The sequence below is a fragment of the Mus caroli genome, chromosome 12, assembly GCF_900094665.2.
Source record: "Mus caroli chromosome 12, CAROLI_EIJ_v1.1, whole genome shotgun sequence".
Lineage (NCBI taxonomy): Eukaryota > Metazoa > Chordata > Mammalia > Rodentia > Muridae > Mus > Mus caroli.
The window spans coordinates 86,140,160-86,161,696 of NC_034581.1; the positions used below are offsets into that span (position 1 = coordinate 86,140,160).

General features: G+C 41.2%; 1 protein-coding gene across 3 annotated transcripts in view; it reads right to left on the bottom strand.

Moving 5' to 3' along the window:
• Positions 1-16,583: 16,583 nt before the first annotated feature.
• Cep128 (centrosomal protein 128) overlaps positions 16,584-21,537 on the bottom strand; it is a 339,922-nt gene continuing 334,968 nt past the window's right edge. For all 3 annotated transcript variants that reach the window (XM_021179476.2, XM_021179475.2, XM_021179474.2), the window contains one exon: positions 16,584-17,716. In XM_021179476.2, the coding sequence (XP_021035135.1) occupies positions 17,580-17,716 (137 nt within the window). In that variant the 3' untranslated portion in view covers positions 16,584-17,579. The remainder of the gene's footprint in view (positions 17,717-21,537) is intronic.

Genomic DNA, 21,537 nt, shown 5'->3' on the forward strand with positions numbered 1-21,537 from the left:
CTTCTCCTCCTCCTCCTCCACCACCTCCTCTTCCTCCACCTCCTCTTCTTCCTCCTTCTCCTCCTCCTTCTCAGAGCTTTTAGGTGTTCTGTTAAGTTGCTAATATGAGATTTCTTCAATTTCTCTATGAAGGCACAGACGTAAGGGTTATCTGGCAGTGGCATCTGTCACCCCATTAATCACCAGGGTTGATTCAGCTGATCTGGCTGGCTAGGAGGATGACCCCTTCCTCCCTCAACACTCCATGAATGTCCCTCCTGAAACTGTGTACTAGGTTAAAGAGGACAAACTTCCCCGAATAGAGAAGGACCAGTCTTCTGTCAAGGATATACGAGTAGCTGCACTCCCCTGCTAGAACCTCCAAACAAGCTCTTTAAGAAAGCACTTGGTGCTATGACCTTTCCTCTTAGCATACCTCTTTCATTGTGCCTCATAAGTTTGGGTATGCTGTGCCTTCATTTTCACTGGACTCTAGGAAGTCTAACTTCTTTATTACCGTCCTGCTCCAGCAGTTATTCAGTAGAGTAGTTCACTCTCCGTGAATTTGTAGACTTCCTGTTGTTGCTGTTGTTGTTGAAATCCAGCTTTAATTTGTGGTGGTCTGATAGAATGGAGGGGTTCTTTCAATTGTATTGTATCTGTTCAGACTTGCTTTGTGACTGAGTATGTGGTCAACTTTGGAGAACTTTCCTTGATGTGCTGAGAAGAAGGTGTACACTTTTGTGTTTGCGTGAAATGATCTGTAGATATCTGTTAGGTCCATTTGATTCATAACATCTGCTAGCTCCAGTATTTCTCTGTTCAATTTTCTGGTGGGAACAGATGCAGAGACCCAAAGCCAAATACTGGAAGGAGCCAAGAGAATCCCACAGAAGAGGAGGAGGAAGGGCTGTAGGATCCAGAGAGGTTCATGATACCATGAGAACATGGTCCATAGAATAATTAAACAGGGCTCATTGGGCTCACTGAAACTGAAGCAACAATTAAGGACCCTGTATAGATCTGAGCTAGGTCCACTGCATGTACCTTATGGTTGTGTAGCTTGGTGTTCTTGTTCTCCTAACAATTAAAGTGGGGGATGTCTCTGACTTGTTTGCCTGGATTGTAAACCCTTTTCCTTCCACTGGGTTGCCACTTCCAACTGTGATACGAGGGTTTGTGCCCAATCTTACTGTATCTTGTTAGACCATGCTTGGGGGCAAACCTCTATCTTCAAAAAAAAAATCACATTATTTAAAACAGTCGCAAAACTACTGTTATGAAGTAGCATTGAATATACTTTTGGGATTGGGGATCGCCACAACATGAGGGACTGTATTAAAGGATTGAAGCATTAGGAAGGTTGAGAACCACTGCTTTAAGCATTTTAGTTTTCTAAAATCTCACCTGTCCTAGTTTGTCTCTTATTGCTATAACCAAATATAACCAAAAGCACCTTGGGGAGGGAAGGTTTGATTTCATCTTACCCCTATACTCCATCACTGAGGGAAACCAGGTTAGGAATTCAAGCAGGAGATAGGAACTGAAGAAGAAGAAACTTTGTTTTATCTCCCCGGCTTGCTCAGCCTTCTTTCTCAAACCACTGAAAACCACATCGCCATAGTGGGCCAGGCCTTCCCACAACAATCAAGAAAACGCCCTCCAGACTTGCCTACACGCAATATGATAGACACATCTCCATTTATATTCCCCCTTCCCACATAACTACTGCTCACATCAAGTTAATAACTCAAGAAGAATAAAGACCAAAGTGTGGACAATATGCCCCTTCTTAGAATTGGGAAGAAAACACCCATGGAAGGAGTTACAGAGACAAAGTTTCGAGCTGTGATGAAAGGATGGACCATCTAGTGATTGCCATATCCAGGGATCCACCCCATAATCAGCTTCCAAACGCTGACACCATTGCATACACTAGCAAGATTTTGCTGAAAGGACCCAAATATAGCTGTCTCTTGTGAGACTATGCCGGGGCCTAGCAAACACAGGAGTGGATGCTCACAGTCAGCTATTGGATGTATCACAGGGCTCCCAATGGAGAAGCTAGAGAAATTACCCAAGGAGCTAAAGGGATCTGCAACCCTATAGTTGGAACAACATGATGTACTAACCAGAACCCCGGAGCTCTTGTCTCTAGCTGCATATGTATCGAATGATGGCCTAGTCGGCCATCACTGGAAAGAGAGGCCCATTGGACTTGCAAACTTTATATGCCCCAATATAGGGGAATGCCAGGGCCAAAAGAATGGGAATGGGTGGGTAGGGAAGTGGGGGGCGGTATGGGGGACTTTTGGGATAGCATTGGAAATGTAATTGAGGAAAATGTGTAATAAAAAATATTAAAAATTAAAAAAAAATAACCAGTATACCACCAGAATGTGCCACTAAGTTCTACCTAAAGCATTTTTAGCATTTTATAGCTCAAAGTTCCAAATTCATCAGTATTTGTCCTGAAAACCAGTTCCAAAAGCCTAGGATATACAGAGTCAACTTGAATACAATGCCTCTACTTCCAAATTCATCAATATTTCTCCTGAAAACCAGTTCCAAAAGCCTAGGATATACACAGTCAACTTGAGTACAATGCCCCTACTTCTTGGTATTCATTGCCTCTATTGGCTAGGTTTGCCTTCATTGTGATCAAAACACCTGAAAACAACAACTTGTTGGAGGAAGGGCTTGTTTTTTTCTTACATTTCAAATAGAATTCTATCAAGGTTGGGGAGGAATAGTGGCTGAAGCTTGCCAGCTGGTCACGTGGCATCCACAATCAAGCAGTAGGAAGAGATGAATGCTTGATATCATCTGGCTTTCTCCTTTATATTTAATTCCCAAGGCCAACCCATGGAATGGTGCCACCCACATTCAGGGCAGGTCTTCCTGTCTGTTAACCTAATCCAAAAAGTCCCTCACAGAACATGTTCTTGTCTGTAGGGTGATTCTAGACACTGTCAAATTGACCATCAGTATAAGCCAACATAAGCCAGGTGAGACAGCTCCTAAAATCTGAGCAGAAATACCATCCTTTGCCCCAAAATGAACACACTGGGGGGCTTGACCTCTATTAGTTAGGACTTGATTAGTGCTCAGTTCTCGGCACAAGCTCCTTTTCCCTTTTATTATCCTTGACAGGGAGGTTCCAAACACTGAATGCTGTGCTGACAAACAGAAAATGCCTGGGTGAGTATGTTTTGATTCTTCTGTTTTAACTGAAATCCAGCCCAAACCCCAGCCTCTTCACTGTCATCAGCGATATCTCCCTTGTCAAGCAAGGGAGTCTTCAATTAACACTCTGATTGTAGTATGTGGAACAATAATGACTAAAGCTACCACATGCTGCCATATATGGTGGCACATGCCTGCAATCCCAGCTCTTTGAAGGTAGTGACAGTAAGACTGTGGCCAGGCTGCTGTGGCCAGCCTAGTCTCAATTGAGCATTGCAAACCAGCTATCAAGTATAAAGTTACCACATGCTAATCCCTGGGACTAGTCTAGATCACCTTATTTGGAAAAGTGTCTTTTCAGATAAAACTAAGTTGAGGAATTTTGGTACTGGAGAGATCCTTCTGGATTCCCTGTAAATGTCATCACAGGTATCATTGTCAAGGGGGTATAATGAGAAAACTGACAGTAACCAGACCTTGGTAGAAGCAAGAGGTACATCTTTTGTAGAGCTGACAAACCTTGTTTCTGTTCAGTGAAACAGACTGTGGATTTCTGACGTCCAGAAACAGGTGAGCATATATTTGTGTTGGTTTTTACCATAGAGTTAGTGATAATTTGTTTAACCTGCTAGTGGAAAACTTGGACACTGGGAATGTCTGAAGATTCTGTTCTCTATGGCCTACATTATTTACCCTCACCTGTAAGGAAGAGAGGAAATGAAGGAAGAAGGGGTGGGGGGGACCAGAAACACATGTCTATGGAAAGGTGGAAGATAAGAGGGGAAAAACATGAATGAAAGAAAGAAAGAAAGAAAGAAAGAAAGAAAGAAAGAAAGAAAGAAAGAAAGAAAGAAAGAAAGAAAGAAGAAAGAAAGAAAGAAAGAAGCTGACAAAGGAGAAAGGCTCAGGAGTGCTAGCCACAGTTCAGGCATGTGGCCTCTATTTACATTTGGAATTCCTTTTATGAGCAACAGATTTGAAACTGGGTGCCTTCCCTATGGGGAGAAGAACATCTATACTGTCCTCTCCACTGGGCACCAGACAGCCTAGGGATGCTGTGTCTGAGATACTTCCAAGTGTCACTGTAGCTTCTTATGACTTTTCTCATGGCTACCAATGACTTCCTTTCTGAAAATACAGTGACACCCCCATTATCAGACTGGTAGGGATACTTACCAATGTTGAACACTCTTTAAGAGCCTGCTTATGAAACCTGCTTCCTCTACACAATGGTCCATGCATGACCTCTGCTATTTCCATAATCTGAAAGACATATTCCACTCACAGGAAGTATGTCTATTCTGTTTTTCAGAAAACAGCCAGTGAACCTGGTAAATATTTTACAACGCACAAGACACCTCCTTTCCACAAAGAATTATGATGTGGTTTTGTTTTGTTCCCCCCCCCTTCCAGCAATCTGCACAGAGCTGGGTTGTGATTGTCCTTGCAGACGCTGACTGCCCACCATTACGAGGCCCGGAACGTGAACGGTCTCATATTCTTCATACCATACCTATTTATCATATTCTACAATGGTGATTGATATCATGAATTACATCCCTGAGGCATGTGAGGTCTAAATCATAAAATATAGATTAATAAGATTCATTGTCTTGCTACCTGACAGAATTGACTCATACATTTCGGGACGATTTTCAGTGAAAGGAGTTGAAGCCAGAATGTATTTCTCATCATCCTAATTTAAACACAAAATGCAATTAACTGCAGCCCCTCAAGTCCCAAATATTCAAAGCATCTGGAGATTTATTTTATCATTAGAAGAGTTACTGCTCTGCCCTGTGAATACACCTGAAGGGGCCAACTTTTCGTTATTTATTTCCCAATATGTGGCAAGTCAGTATAAAAATCAGCTTATTTTTAATTGACTATATGTTACTGCCTCACAGTTGCCCAGAGGGAAGGCTGCATGCATGGGCTGTTTATATTTTTCACAGTGTTTATTTACCCCAGTGTAACTGAAAGGGAAGTTCACTTAACCTTTCCTTCTTCAGCTGTGGGAAAATTGTACCATGAATCATGTGTGGAAAGTCTAGCCATGGGTATGTGACTTTATCTTATGATTTCATGTTGAATGTTTGCTTTTGCAGACATAAAATTCAAAGGGACATTCTTGGTCTTCCCATTATGTTAAAAACAATAGATGTAAGCCATATTATACAATTAATAATCACAGAGCCCAAGGCACAGAGACACACTGTAGCCACTCTTATTTTAAAATACATAACATTTCAGTAAATATGCCTTTGCATTTCCAACACTGGAAAATGTATATTTTGTTTGTACCCCCATGGTGCTTTGGCACAATGTTACTATACACAATGGCTTTGGAAGCTAGACCATTCATTGTCCATTAACTCAGGTTTACTTGAGAAAAGCATTCATTTCTATTCCCTGGCTGTGAGAATCCTTTGAGTGTGGTGCAGACAAGACATAGGATACACTCATAATGAGGTGGTGACGTTGATAAGTATGCCACCTCGGGGTGTCACCCATCCAGTCACAGTAACTGGTATCGACTCTGTCACAAGTTCCCATTGTGAGGATCTTAATTGGGCCAGCATAACGACAAGAACTAAAGGCCTAGATGCCACAGAAAGCCTTAAGTAAGCCTAAGAAAGGAAGGCTGTTGACTGGCCTGGTTTACCAGGCTCCATCTCACTGTCCAGAGTGAAGCACAGGCTGCTCTTGGCTAACAAGGTGCTTAATATTCTCCTAGCACTTTTTAAAACTCTTTAACTTCATTGTCATTTCAAGAAAGCTCTGCCCCTCATGGGGAAAATAATTTCTCTTCACCCAGGGCCTTTTTTCTTGGATTAATATTAATATCCCATGAGCATATTAGCTATGGAGGGAAGAATCTAGTGGCAAAATGAAATCCACCCCAATCCACTCACATATGATGTAGGTCATGTGAAAGAAAATTCCCCATTCCCAGGGCCCCTCAGCTTCCTCCATAACCACTCTCATTCCCTTGTCTGAATCATAAGCTATTATTCTAAACCACCAGGTGCCAGCCCTTTGTTTGTGTGAAAGAAAAGTGGCGACATCACCCCAGTGTCTCATCCAAGTGGCATGGTGTGGACAGCAGCTCTTTGTGCTGTCCTCTAAATGCTGTTTAATTCACTCCCACAAGAGAAGGAATTCCCAGTCAATGATTGCTTATGATGACCCTTTTATACCTGTCCCCTTCCTTAGCTAGAACTCACACACACAAGGCACACAACACCCTTTCCTTAACAAGATACTCCAGTCCAAGATATTTTTTCAAGTGAGTTTGCATAGGCATCTGAATGACTATACACATGGACTTGGAGGTCAAAGTCTGCATTCACATTTGGGCTATGTCTATAATGTGTGATCTTGCCAAACCCCTCTCCCTCTACCTGTTTCCTCATGTGAAATATACCTTCAAATGAAAAGGTCACATGCCAATCCCATTGGGTTCTAGTGAGCACACAACAGCAACATGGTATTTGTATCTTACCTCCCCTCACACAAATAACAATCTGAAGACACATTTCTAACAGTTGATATATTAACAGGCACCCAGTAAATACTCAACATAGCAGGGCAATCTGAAAGAATAAGTATGGTAATTCAAGACTCGGGTTCAGCTTGCCACTGAATTCTGTATAAGTGGAGACAGAATTTAGTTCATGGGATAAGTTTGTCAGACCCAGATAGTTAAGAAACATTTATGGAAAATCACGACGTCCATGGGCTTTATGTATCACTGTACATAAGTCAGATAACTCTGAAGGTAGTCACAGGATGATTATGGAGTTCAAATAATATGAAATGCAGAAGTGCTAATTAAATTGTCCCAACTCACAGGGCTTTTAAATTTAGAGATATAATTCTAATCCAACACAATTTCAAAGCAAACTACAACGTGTAAAGAGCAGGAGGAAGGTGGATTATGCCAATAAACTGGATTTCCAAAAGGTTAATATTGACTAGGGCACTGAAAACAAGATTTAGAATTCAGAGGTGGTTTAGCTTCTCAGATTTAGCTTTGTAGCAGAGATTCAAACAATTCCCTGTCTGTTTTCAGACAGGTGATGAATGCCATTGCTGAAAATCTCAACAGCCAACGCAGACTATTAGAGACAAAGAATGACCAGAAGACCATGAAACTCAACTTTCTAGCTAGCATCTGTAAGGCATGCCAGACAGCCTGCAAGCCCTGTGCCATATTGGCAATTAGTGGCAGGAAACAACCAGAAGTCAGGACCTAACAAGATGCTTACATCATGCAAGATGGCCCATGGGAACATTCTAGGTGAGATTCACGTAGATGTAGGTAGATTCTAGTTCATAGTGAATTCGCCATTTCTTACTTGAATATCAAAGTTCAAAAAGATTGTTAAGAGCAATTCTAAAAATTCTCAGCACAGACAAGGTATCCAGGCATTTCTCTAGAAGAAAGGCTGGTAGAGTTTATATTTAGGAGCTTCCATTTTTAACGTTTAACAAAATTTCTGATATAGTTGCATCTTATCATGGGAGAACAGAAGTTAAATACAGTCCTAGTGAGAAAGCGGCCTTTTAAAGAGAAAGTGGTGTCCTACTTTATGCTCTTTTAAAGTAGTTAACGAGACTCTTTCTTTTAGATTGCTCCTCTCTGCATGTGACAGCCTTGATTATAGTGTTGGGCTTCTGACTGCCTGATAGATCACTGATACCCTGTCCTGTATGTGGTACATTAGATGACTTCAGAACACAGCTTGCTGGGATTATGTCCTTCTATGGAAGCAGAAGAGACACACGTTTCTGATTCCAGTGACTTGCTCCTTCATAACCATGGTATGCACTACACACTTCCCTATTACATTCTTACCACTGAAGTCCAAAGGCATATAGTTTCTTATAAGCCATGAAACGGTCTTTTGTCAGGCCAACAAAAAAACAAGTTGCAAGAAGGCATACTTCTTAAAAAAAATAATGCACCACCAAATTATACCAGGATGGCCAAAGGAATGTTAATGTGAGTTATAAAATATAAATGAAAAAAAAATACACATTGAAGAAGTGGGAGTGTAATTCAGTGATGAAGTACCTGCCTGACATAAAGTCTGGATTTATTTCTTAGAATGATGAACAAGAGAGAATGAAAAAAGGGGAAAGGAGGAGAAGGAAGAGGAGGAGGAGGAAGAGGAGGAGGAGGAGGAGAAGGAGAAGAAGGAGAGGCACACTGGGTTATTTAAACTATGTTCTTTCAGCAATACTTCAATACTACAAATGGACACACAGCCAAATAGCTGCAAAATCCAGAATGTGAGAAGTCCAAGCCTTATGGGCTAAATGTCACCTATGTGCCCATCATCACTTGGTAAAAAGAGCTATGCTTGCAACAATTCAGAAACAGAGGAAGTACCAGAAGCAAAGACAAAGAGAAGAAATTCACCATGCAAGTGACATTTATAGCAGACACAGCCCGCATAAGAAGATAAACTACTAAATAACAATGGACTGGCATACGAGTGAGCTGAGTTTTTCAAGTCCAGTGTGTGAGAAGGAAGGGACACTGGTGGGACAAACAGACAACCAAAGCATAATCAGATGCACATCAGCTGCAGATGTAGGATGCAGCAAAGACTAACTGCACAGTGAGGGGGAGCTCAGCTTCAAAGTGTCAACAGCTGTAGAGCAACTGGTGCTCACACATCATTACATTGGCCAAGATATATGCTTGTGCAAGCACAGATTAAATGGGATAATGCTAATATATATTTACTGACAAGAATTATGGAGCAACCAGGTTATTTCACGTTCAGCACATTAATCAGTTGTTAATAATAGTGATGTAGGGATACTATCTGATTGGCATAGTTTCCATAGCATTCATGGCACTGAAGGTATGGCTGAAACCTTAGGCCAACCTAAGAACAACAATGGAATGAATGCAGTTGGTCCATTGGCTCTGTTGAGTGCTGATGCTGCGAATTGGCTCTCCAGACAAGTTAATGACCACTTTTGTTGACTGTATTTGGGACAGGTGGAAAAGTATAGGTGCAGTTAGTTCCACTACAACAAGTGTTTTGAACACGTAGCATATACCAGCTACAGCTTACGGTGGAAATGAATGACTAATTTCAAAGAGATTGCTACCCGGTGAAACACCCATGGTGGTATAGACACAGCATCATATTCACCACGCCCATGAATATTGCAGTGAGTAAGCTGTGGTTAGGTGCCATTGTGCATAGGTGCATCTGGAAGTTTTTCTGTGTTCCTCTCAAGATTCTAACAGTGGACACAATACTGAATGAGGTAAGAAGATATTTAATACCCTAATCATGTTTCTAATTACCCAGATTTGTATATAGCTTCTCCATAATTGTAAAGTGCACTATATACTTTGGTCTGACTTTCCCAGTCTCTATTTTGATTACAAGTTTTATAGCCCAGCTCCTCACCCAAGTAGTGGGAAACTTAAATAAACCTCCGTGATGGTGCTGGTTAAAGGTTAAGTCATTATTCTGGTAGGGAAAGGTGGGAGTGATTCTTTTTGATCAGACATGTGTAAAATTGCAGCATTGAGATGAGTTGGGGTGAGCATGGATCCCACTCTGGTACTTACCATGTTCACAGGCGACAGTTATCCACATTAGGAAGGCCACAATTTCAAATGTGGAAAGACAAAGAGATCCTCCACACATTCATGCTTTCAACAGCAGGCATGCATACCCCACAGGCTTTTAACTTATTCTCTCTTGGGTGTTCTGTTTCTCATTCACTTGTACTCACCCTTGGAGAATAGTAATAAACACTAGATATTAAAGGGGATTAAATGCTGACTCTCATCATTTACTTGCATGAACATGCATGGGAAAGTTTTTCTATTACTGGTTTGTGGTCCCAGAATCTGTGATTCTACATCCCATTCTCAGTCCCTTGGGGTAAAATTAAGAAGAGAGAACAATTGACTTAACCATGGGCATCAGCCTACGAAATGCACAACACATGGTTCACAGCTCAGAAGCAGTGCTCTTGACGCAACAGCAGACTCATGGCAGCTGTTCTGCTGGACATCTGGATCTCAGTGGCCCTGAACTGCCTTGCTCTCTTCCATGACAGCTGTCTACAAGAAACTCAGCCCATCTTCAGGGATGAAGACTGGAATCTAATCTTCACACGGGACCTCCTGTATGGTAAAATATTCTAAACACATAAGGCTATATCTTTTGAAGTATAAAGGTTGCCCCAAAGCAACACATTAAAACAAGAACATCTAAACTATCCAGTGTCTGCCTTCAAAATGTCAATGATAGGGTCAATTACTTCTGTTTGTAAGGTTGTACTTGCTGATGTGAGGCCCCATTCATCACTGAGCTCTGCCAAAGAGCATGTGGAAGCAGAATAAAATGCATTTTGAAGCTGTCTTACTCAGGGTTTCTATTCCTGCACAAACATCATGACCAAGAAGCAAGTTGGGGAGGAAAGGGTTTATTCAGCTTACATTTCCACATTGCTGCTCATCACTGAAAGAAGTCGGGACTGGAACTCAAGCAGGTCAGGGAGCAGGAGCTGATGCAGAGGCCATGGAGAGATGCTCTCTTATAGAACCCAAGACTACCAGCCCAGAGATGGTCCCACCCACAAGGGGCCTTTCCCCCTTGATCACTAATTGAGAAAATGCCTTACAGTTGTATTTCATGGAGGCATTTCCTCAACTGAAGCTCCTTTCTCCGTGATAACTCCAGCTGTGTCAACTTGACACAAAACTAGCCAGTACAGAAGCCTTGTAGGCTCATTTTGAAAGAATTATACACATATTTATGTCACTCAGGTAACCAGAGAGCACTCTTCAAACAACAGTGAGTCTTGAAGCATAGGTCCTGTCTTAAGTGGATGTCAGTAATGGCTTCTAACTAAAAGATAGAGTTCTGGTCAGTAGACATCAGTCAGGAGGCGCAGGTGTAAATCAGGTATTCTGGGAAGCTGCCTTAGGTCTCTCACAGAGGGAGTCTCAGAACTGGAGTTGAAATTGGATCTTGAGAACAATATGCAATACTGGGAACCATTATTAAATAGCATTCATAGACTACAAGGAAGACTAAAATCAAATGAATGTTCAAGTGCAGTTCGTAAAACCAACCATTCAACAAAATTACCTGTAGTTAGTACTGCTAGACCTCTGCTCCATACCCAGAGCAGGCCTAAGGATGGTCAGACTTTCTAAATCTAGCAAGTTTCAAGGTGATATTGCTGCTGCTACTTTTGTGGCCAGACTTTGTGAACCCAGGCTTGAAGGATATGTATTGTCCTCTCCAAACTATGATTTGCCTTCAGTGGAATCTAATCAGCAGGCTTACATGCAGTTAAAATAAAAACATGAACACTGACCACTGTTAATTCAGAACAGTCAAACTAACCTCACAAAAGACTTCTCCAATGGAAAAAATGGGAAACTCTTTCCATCGTACACTGGCTTTATTGGCTGTGGTCTCAATTGAAGCACAGAATGAGCCTTGGCCAGCAGTGTGAGGTCTCTCAAGCCTGCAGCTGTTGGGAGGAGGCTTCTTTGCCAGGGACTCTGGGCAGGAAGTACCTTGTTAGAACTGATACATCTATGTAGCCCAGGAGAATAAAAAGGCATAAAAGCTCCCAGATTGCTCCAAGTCTCTTTTAACACCCACCCTCTCAAAGCCACCTTGGTAGATGCCTCTGCCACCATGGCTTTTGGTGACTGACAGTTTGAGGTTCATTGGAATGGGAAGTTTTTAAATGGTAAGTCATAAATCAAGCCTGCACCTTCACTCACGGTGAGATTAATGGTAGCATAAATAAAACAAAAATCCAAAGTGACAGAGAGGCATGAGACACCCAGACGAAAAATTATTAGGAAGCAGTCTACTTTGCATCCAGATACAAGCAGCCAGAAAGAGGTAAAGAAGTAACATTCCAGATTAGTGCAGCATTGACCAGATACAATTTCACAGTATGCATTCAGTTCAATGGGGCTCCTCCTTACAATGCTCCACAAGCCCAGCCCTTTCCTCAGAGACAGTTTATTTCCTGACCAAAAAATAGTTCAAAATGGATGTTGTTGAAGGCCACCCCACTTCCTCTGTTTATCTCATAAACATCCCCAACATCCTTCAGTGTCTTACCCAGCTAACTACTTAGCAAAAATAGGAAAACAACCATTGCCACCCCCTAGGGATAACATTGAGTAAGAGTTGTACAGGATGATGAGAGAAAGAGAAAAACTGACAGAGGGAATCTATTCCAAAACTGAAATCTTAAATCCCATCTGCAGCTCTTCCCATATTTTGTACCCGTTCTTTTGGCTATAAGGCAGAGAAAACACTATGACTATGTTCTCTGATACTGGATGTACAAATAGGCACAATGTACAAATGGCTATGTTACAAGGAGAGGCAAACGTGGCATCCATTGTAGGACACAATTGAACAATGGGCTTCAGAAGATAAAGTGCTTGTGTTGTATGTATGAGGCCTTTACTTTGATCCCCAGCAACCTGTAAGGCCAAGTCTGGGACAGTAGACAGGCAGATCCCCTGGCTTTGCTGGCCAGCTAGCCTAGAAGTATCAGCGAGCTCAAGGTTCAATAAGAAAGCCTGTTTCCACAACTGAGGTGGAGAAACAATTGAGAAAGACACCGGACATGGACCTCTTATCTCCATATGTATGCGCATGGAATAAATGCATACTGATTGTATAAGAAACGGAGGTGCTACAACCCCCATCTCCATCACCTCCTCCACATGGACCATGTGGCTAGCAGATATCAGAGGCCAACTGGCTGGGTATAGTAGTAAGATCTACTCTGGGCCTGAATTAGACGTGGGCACGGACACAACAGGAGCTCAGATGGGGCAGGCCATGTTGGAGTGGGGCTGGAGCTGCCTTTTCCAGGTGGTGCAGGCTGGTTTACTTTGCTTCTAATCAAAAGCAAGGGTGGCCTCTCTGCAATGCAGCAGGGGGGCTTGGAATCCACAGTCCCGCTTCTCATGGATGCATTTTTCCTACCCTTAAGCTAGATGTGCTATGCTTCTACGGGGATGAGGCTAAGTGAGACCTTTCACGGTGTACGCCTCTTTCCTCAAATAGGAAGAAGGTGATATTTTTCTATTGCTAAACATTTGAAGACTTGAAAAGTTGAAAGACGTAACTATTTTTATATCATACTTTGGAGTGTGGAATGCCTTTATATACAAACTCTGCGATTTGCTTTCCAGCTTTAGTCTCAGGCTTTAGTTTTGATCCAAGAAAGCCAGATGCTTTCGTGAGAACTGCTCCCTCATTTGAAGGCCGTGAAAATCACAAATTTTGTTTGGTTTTTGTCTAAAATGGGAAAAAATATTGGGATCATTTGCTTGGGGCGGGGCATAAGAATTTCAAAAAGGAATCTTATTCAGCATCCATTCATATTTCTTGCTAACATAGAATGTATAGCTCCGTTTATAATACTCCTAAGTCCTAAGGAAAATGATAAAAGTGGAGAAGAGTTTGCCAAGTAAACAGCCTCATGATATGTAAGAATTTGGTCCCAGTTAAAATACTATGCTATTTAACTATGAGATTTACCACAGATTAGACAAGAAGGGTAACAATCTCTGTGGCTCTAAATATCAACTGCGTAACTACCATAGGCTTGAGGGAAAAGGCTTAAGTGGATATGTACTTTTTAGATGAGTAACCTTTAAATGATCCCATACATGGCTTTGTTATGCTATCAGCTTTATCTCTCTGCTGGCAACATAAATAAGCTATACTAAGAATAAAGTCAGTTCTGGGAAACTGGGTGCATAAAACGTTATATAACCAATTGGTTTCCAACCTTCAAGTCAGACACTGGTCAGGGGAATAATATGACCTTAGCCAATAGGAAAAACAGCAAGCCAGAATTCTCCCAGCTGTGTTTCTTCCCCTCTGTGGGAACTTCAATTGAAGTTTAGTGTGTTTGGGGAGAAAGATGGCCAGAAGAGTCAAAATTATTAAACCAAAAAGGTCAACGTTCAAATTAAGTCTTGGACCAGGTACACTGCAGAAGGCTGAACCCTTCCACAGTCCCAGTGATCCCCACATCATGGCTGACCCACTATGATTCAAGTGAGGCTCTTATCACATGAATCCAGGATACCCTGCCAGGGTTTGGGATGTAGAAATCAGACTATTAAGTGTTTCTTTAGCATTTCTCTCAATTTTCAACTGAAGCTCAGAGATAGCAAAAATCATGAGAGGAGAGAGGGTCTTGGATTTTCACCCATAAACAAAAATAGACAGCCAAAGAATTCTGACAAATATTTGCTCACAAACAGTTGACTTTGCCAATGAAGTTCTGGGGGATCCATATTCAAAGTCAGATACCTTCATTCATCCAACAGCAGCAATGGGCACTGAATAATATACTTGCCTTCATTTTTTTCATATTTTAAAAGTTCTCCTACAAGAGTTCTCTCTATTTGGCTATAAAATCATAAGCTTGTATGCTTTAAAGGATTTTCTGCGTCTAATAGTCTGATTTCCCTCCAACTCTCAGGTCTAGCTACCCTACTGTAATTTTTTGTGTTACCACAGATGTATTAACAATGGTTCAGACCAGCTCCTTAAGTTCAGACCATTCCTTTATATATGGAGAGTGTGCCATCTCTGCTTGGACATGAAGGAAAATGATTTTAAACCTGCCTTTAGCATTTAAACAAGGGCTGTGAGATTTACCCCTTACTTTGTTCACTGTTGCTTAGTTCTAAGGAGATAAAATAGAGTGCTAATCTATATTATTGCTAATCTATATTATTGCTGTTGTTCTTTATTGCTCGCCATAACTAGATGGAAAGATCCCACTGCTGAAGACATGACTCCCTTTGAATGGAGGACAGAGAAAAATCACCCTCAAAATGACAAGAACACTTACTGATGACTAGGGTATGGAGTGGTGAAAGGCACTATGTAGGCCGCTGGAGAAAAAGAAATACCAATGATATTTCACTGGATATGCTGCTTGCTATGAGAGTGATCTAATAGCAAGATGTACTTTCAGGCACAGTAGTGTCACAATAGATATACCAACCACATTCTAATTGGTTATGAGGCCTGTTCTATGGGGGGTACTGTGTGCCTGTGGGTGCGCGTGCGCACACACACACACATACACACACACACACAGAGCTGAGAAAGTCATATGTATTAGGGGGAATCTACTGTTATGTTGTTAAATGGGTATGCTGTCAAACTACATTCTGAATGTTTACGTTCATACTCATAGAGTTATGCTGCTCTTAACTTTGGTCAGAGAACCCTCCTCCTCCCACCACTTTTTTGCAATGGGGAGTGGTTTACAAAGAGACTCACAACAGGTCATAATAGTATAAATAACGCTGAGTGTTCAGCTATATCAGAATCCCCCATCTAAGCCTTCAGGGAAGGACCACAAAGAATGTAAGCGCTGGAGGATGGGACAAAATGCAGTGAAATGCTGGCTTCTTGACGTATAGCTCTGTATACATTGACTCATAGCAGCTATGTGGACCTGAAAAAAAAAAAAACTGTGCAAGATCAAGTCAGTCAAAAGTACAGCATGGATTGGTGAGAGGCCTAGAGGCTCCCTGCCTATTTGATAGCTATGGAGGGAGGATTATTCTCCTATGAGATCTAGCCACTGGCAGGCTGTTCATGCCTCAGCAGATGGCCACACACCAACTTGCATATGTAGGATATGAAACAGGAAGGTGGATGTGACAGGGACCACTGTGGAGGTGGGGGTGGGGTTGTGAAGGAGGTAGTGGTGGATGGGAACAATCTCAATATACATTGTAGAAATGTGTGGGCCTTACAAAGACTAAAAGCAAATGGTTAAAAATGTATTGTTGGTCAAAAATTAGTACAAGTACTGATTTCTCAGAGCTCTAAAAATCTTATCCAAGATGCTACAGGTCACAGTGGATAGCTATCCCTTTAAATGAGTTCTTCCTGTTCTCACCTTAGAATACTGAGAACTTCTGGGCTTAGAGAAGACAAAACCAAGCCTGTTAAACTCAGCTGCTTTGTTTCTAGCTGGCCTAAACATATTACCCCTTTTCCCGTGGACTTTATAAGACCGAGTGTACATCAGTACAGGTACACCTGCTTTGATACTTTTCTTATCACTGACATGTGGAAGGTCCTGAAGAAGAGGGTGCCACATTGAGTACATGATCTCGGAACTCACGCAGGATGCGGAAATTCTTTCATGTGTAACAACTGCATGTCCTGCTGCAAGAACTGCATTCATGTTCATGGGGCAGAGGTGTGGGAAGAGAGTCATTTCTTCTACACCTTCAAGTGTTATGGTAATTTAATAAAACATTAGGAATGAAAATATACCACTTTCATGAAATGTGAGAAATGTAATAAACGAGTGTATTTTAACAGACGCATCATTCAATGTTCTTATAAAGGAATTGCTTTATTGTTCCTGCCTCTGTGCAGGTCTTTCCACCATGGCCCAGTAGGACTCAGTTTCAGGAAGATGACCATTATTCAGCATTCATTGGTAGATGGGCATGGCAGAGCATTAAGGTTTTAAAAGCACATTGATGTTGAAAAGGCTGGGATGTGGAAGGCAGTCAGGTAGGACCAAAGGATATAAGGATCCCTACAGAGTGGATCCCACTAAGTATATAAGGATTCCTACAGAGTGGATCCCACTGAGCCAAGAGAGGGGTGCTGGGATGGAGGTCAGAGCAAGACCATCCAGAGTATGACCAGGATGATCACAGTGGGACAACTGGCCATAACATGACAAATAATATAAATGATGTTAAGAATTCTTTATGGTGCTCTATGATTCAGCTATCATTTAGAAATTCTTTTGCAATTAAAATGATAATTGGAATAGTTTGAAGACACCTCATGTAGTAATAGACTGCTGAAATGACAGGTGAACGGTGATAAGCATTGAAGAAGCAGTCTACGATTCCACAGGCATCTCCACAACAGGTTACAACACATGACACTTGATTGGGGAGAAAGCATTTAGGAATTCACTGTGTACCAATGGGCCTGAATCTAAACTGCTGGAAACATTTGCCTGGAGGGAATCCCTTCTCCTCCTTGTAGCCAGTCATCTTGGAAAGGCATCAATTATAAATTCAAGGTTGGGTTGGAAAATTGTGACACAGAAATAGGAAAATATAAGGTAAAAATGGTCACTTTCTCTGCCAGTACGAGTTGCCTTTAAATGAGTTATATACTGCTTTTAGTTGATAGTACCCCCACAAGTTAAATTTACTCTCACTCACAAAGACTGCCTATAACATCATGCTAGTCCACACTTGGCACTTCCAAGGAGCTGAAGCCACATGATGTCTTTAGATAATCTGAGCCGAATGGCAGCAAGGATCATCCGCTGTTACTTGTGAAATACTCAAGTGAAGTTGCAAATCACTTTTTGTATATTTTGCTCTCATGTTCCTCCTTCTTAGACTGTGGACTTGTTCTATTAGCTGGTGAACTTGTGGTATCTCCCTCGATTGATGCTGGATCTGTGGCAATGGTTCTTTTGGTAAATACTGGCAAGGCTGAGGGAAAGAGAAAAATAAACCAACGTGAACATAAACCTTGAGCCGAAGGACTAATCTTGTAGCAATTCGTTAATTAGGCATGGGATTTCATTTGATTTTCTATAATTAAACTTCACATGGACTAGGAGACATTAGCATACATAAAAATGAGTATATTTTTTAAAACACACGTTAGATTTTAAAACCAAATTTTAAAAATTTGTATCTGAAATTGGAAAATGTGTGTTTTGTCAGAATACAATGATATACAGGGAATACAAAGAATTTACAGGGAGAAATTTGAAGGCCTCTGTTCAGGGACTCCTCTCATCCTCTCTGCTACCTCCCCTGAACTACTAGCAGTAGACCTAGACTCTAGCTTTTCTTTGTTTTTTTTTTTTAATCTCCTCTCAAAGCTTGAGACCAGAATCCCACTGTTCATGTGAACCTGTCCCTCTAGGTTTCAGCTCACAGATCCCAACTCATCAACTACTCTTAGAAACCAAGGTAATTAATAATGAGGATAATTAATAATGATGATGATAATAATAATAATAAATATAGTATAATAAGACTCTGTCTTAGAACCATTATTCCCACCCTACTGAGGTTCTTAGTCTGCTTTTCTTTGCCTGTCCAAAACTCACCTGTGTCTTCCTCCACACCAATCACTAGTCCAGGCTGCCATTTCCTCTCAGCCTCCTGAGTCATTCTAATTAGAATGACCTTTCTAAAAACGTAAATCCAAGGCTCATCCTGCTCCTGGATGGCCCTGACCACTTTTTCCATGCTTTCTGGTGAGTGTAAAATGAGACCCAGGCACCTGACAGTGACTGTAGCTCTCATCCTCCCTAGGGCTTTCATTCATGAAGACCAGGGCCCCCTTTTTTCAGAACATTTGAACATTCTGCTCCTGATACAAAGGGCTGTTTTTCTCCAAATCTAATCTCATAGACTCTATAGAAGTAGATTCAGGCGATTACACAGAGAGATTTCAGAGAGACAGTCAATTGCAAACTTTTTAGATGCTTTCTAGGGAGTGACTAGAAAAGTCTTTTGTCAAGTTACAATAACCAGGGCTCAATCATTTACAAATATCTAGTACTTAACTGATCAACAAACAAAACCAAAGCCTAGTTTCATAAAATAAGCAAATAAAAAAGGCAGATATATTATGCTTCCATGGTTTGATGGACAAAAAAACCTGTCCTTCTCTTATCAGTACTTCCCACACTCCTCATGCCACATATTGTTGGCACTGGATCCTGTGTGGGGTAGATTACTTAAAAAGGGAGCTGTGCACAGTTAACCAGGTAGATCTTGAACCGTTAACATAGTAATTTTATCATGTTTTTCTGTGGACAGTTTATTTTTCATCCAAAAGATATAAACTCTGATATAATAGTCCTTCAAATTACAAACCATGAATGCTAACTTTTCTTTTTCTAGCAATATAAACAGAGGTGAGAGGTGAAATAGTTTTTCCAAGACAACTTTTCTGAACTGCTTTCTGAAAGTATCAAGTTAGAATATGATATGTAACTCACTTCTAATTCTGTAATAATTCTAAGTAACATGTAGCCCTCTTGCAAAAAAGCCATAGTCCTTTTCTTGGGGTCACTCAATTTAGGGTTTTTTTTTTTTGAATAACATTTTAGGGCAGTTTAGGGTTTATAGACAATTTGCAATCTATGTTTATTTTAAGATTTAGTTTGGAAACACTAATTCCACAGAAATTTAGCATGTTGGTCTCCAAAGGTTGGAGAGTTCTAGTTCTACAGACCTCATTTACGTCTAGACCAGTCTCAGCCCCGAGAGGGCCCTGCCCTGGAGTCCTGCGCCTTTCATCTCAAAGGAGCTACACATGGAGACCAGTGGCCAGTCGCCACTTATAAAAAGGGAAAAGACGGCCCGGACGGCTCCAAATGCCGACATTGTGACTCTGGCTTGACTAAGCCCCTACTGTCTACAGGCTGAAGGTAATGGAACCAGTCTTCTAAAAGAGGAGCCTGACTCAGGGCCGCAGCTTCCAGCCAGCCAGGATAAATTTGCGAGTGATCGGGCTTTTAATAGTGGATTTCTGTGTTCTCATTTCCAATGGTAATAGAAACTGACAATTTATACATTTCTTCTCTTCTTCCTGGCAGAGGGAATCTACCTTTTCATGAATTGACCTGAACTACACAAAGCTGACATAAATTACTTCTTAAAACAAACTTTCATTAATGCTGGAGCATTTTAGAGACCACAAATTATGCAGTGTTTCCCCCATTTCCTTTGTTTTTTCCATGGTCAGTGGTTCTATGCTGGCTTTGGTCACAGTTTCACTGAGCCCTTCAGCAGCAGCCCTGGCTTCCATGTCACAGGACAAAAGAGGCCTCATGGACTTCGGACTCCATCACAAGCGAGAAGGTGCCTGTTTGTGGGCCCGGAAAGTAACGTCCTTCCACGTCTTCAGGGCCGTGGTCATCTCCTCGCCAAGTTTCCACACAGGTTGAAATGGTTCAGAGCTCCAAAGCCAGATTTTACACTCAATTTAGAAGTTAATAAGAAAATTGGACATTTGCTGGTTAGATATAAAAACTGAGGTTTTTGCGGTACCATTTGTCTTTATAAGACTCATTTTTGATCAAACGGTACATCTATAAATTGATTTGTTTGAAACTACTATAGAGAACACCAGGGGCCTCCCTCAGTCTTCTTTGTAATCCTCTAGAGGCAACCACAAGCAGCTCTCTAACCGTTTTCCGTCTTTCCTCCATATATAGAACAACAACAAAAAAATCTAAAAATGCTATTTTCTGATTTATCATTTTTAGACATTATCCACATTCACCCACTTCTTCACACTAATCCTTCCCAAAAAAGCTATTTCTGAAACTTCAGTTATGTCAATACCGAGCATTTATAATTACATGACCATGTAAATAAACACAGCTCACAGACAACTAAAAAGGTAGGCTATGGCAAGGTTTCTTGTCTCATTTTTCTCCCCATTTATTAATTGACTCATGTTTTAATTTTTACAAGCTATGACTATTTCCTTCCACTGGCTCAATTAAATCTTCCACCGTTTTCTTTTTTGACTTTTTCTCCCTAATACTTCAGTTGCTTCAACTAATATTATTTCTTTGTTTCCTAAGGATTTTCTCAATAGAATCTGTCTTTTGTATGAAAAGATTTATTAAGAATGTGATTGCTGACCCAGGAAGCATATGGGAGCAAATATAGAGACCCACAGTCAGAAATAATGCAGAGAATAAGACACCTGGGAACATTCAGTCATAAATGGGATGTCTCCATCAAATACCTTCCCTCGGGGCTCCAGAAACCCTGAGAAAGAGGAAGCAGAAAGAGTGGCAAGAGTCAGAGGGATGGGAGACACCAGGAAAACAAGGCCTCTACATCAGCACGATCAGCTCTCTTAGGAACTGAGAGTGGCTGATACGGAATGGACGGGGCCTTCACAGGTCTGCACTGGGTTCTCTACACGCATTAGAGCTTCCAGTTTAGGGTTTCATGGGATCCCCGACTGTGTGAATGAGTGGGTCTCTGTTTCTTGTTCCTTCATTTGGGCTCTTGTCCTTCTGTTGTTTGGTTTTGTCTAATTCGGATACTTTAGGTTTGTTTTATCTTATTTTATTTTATTATTATCTAATATAAGCCTGTTGTTCTTTTTTTTTTTTTTTTTTTTTTTTTTGAGAGACAGTAACGAAGTAGATCCAGGAGGGAGGGGAGGTTGGCAGAAGCTGAGAGGAGTAGAGGGAGGGGAAAGCATAATCAGGATTGACTGCATGAGAAAAACTATTCTCAATAAAAGGGGGAAATGCGTGTCCACT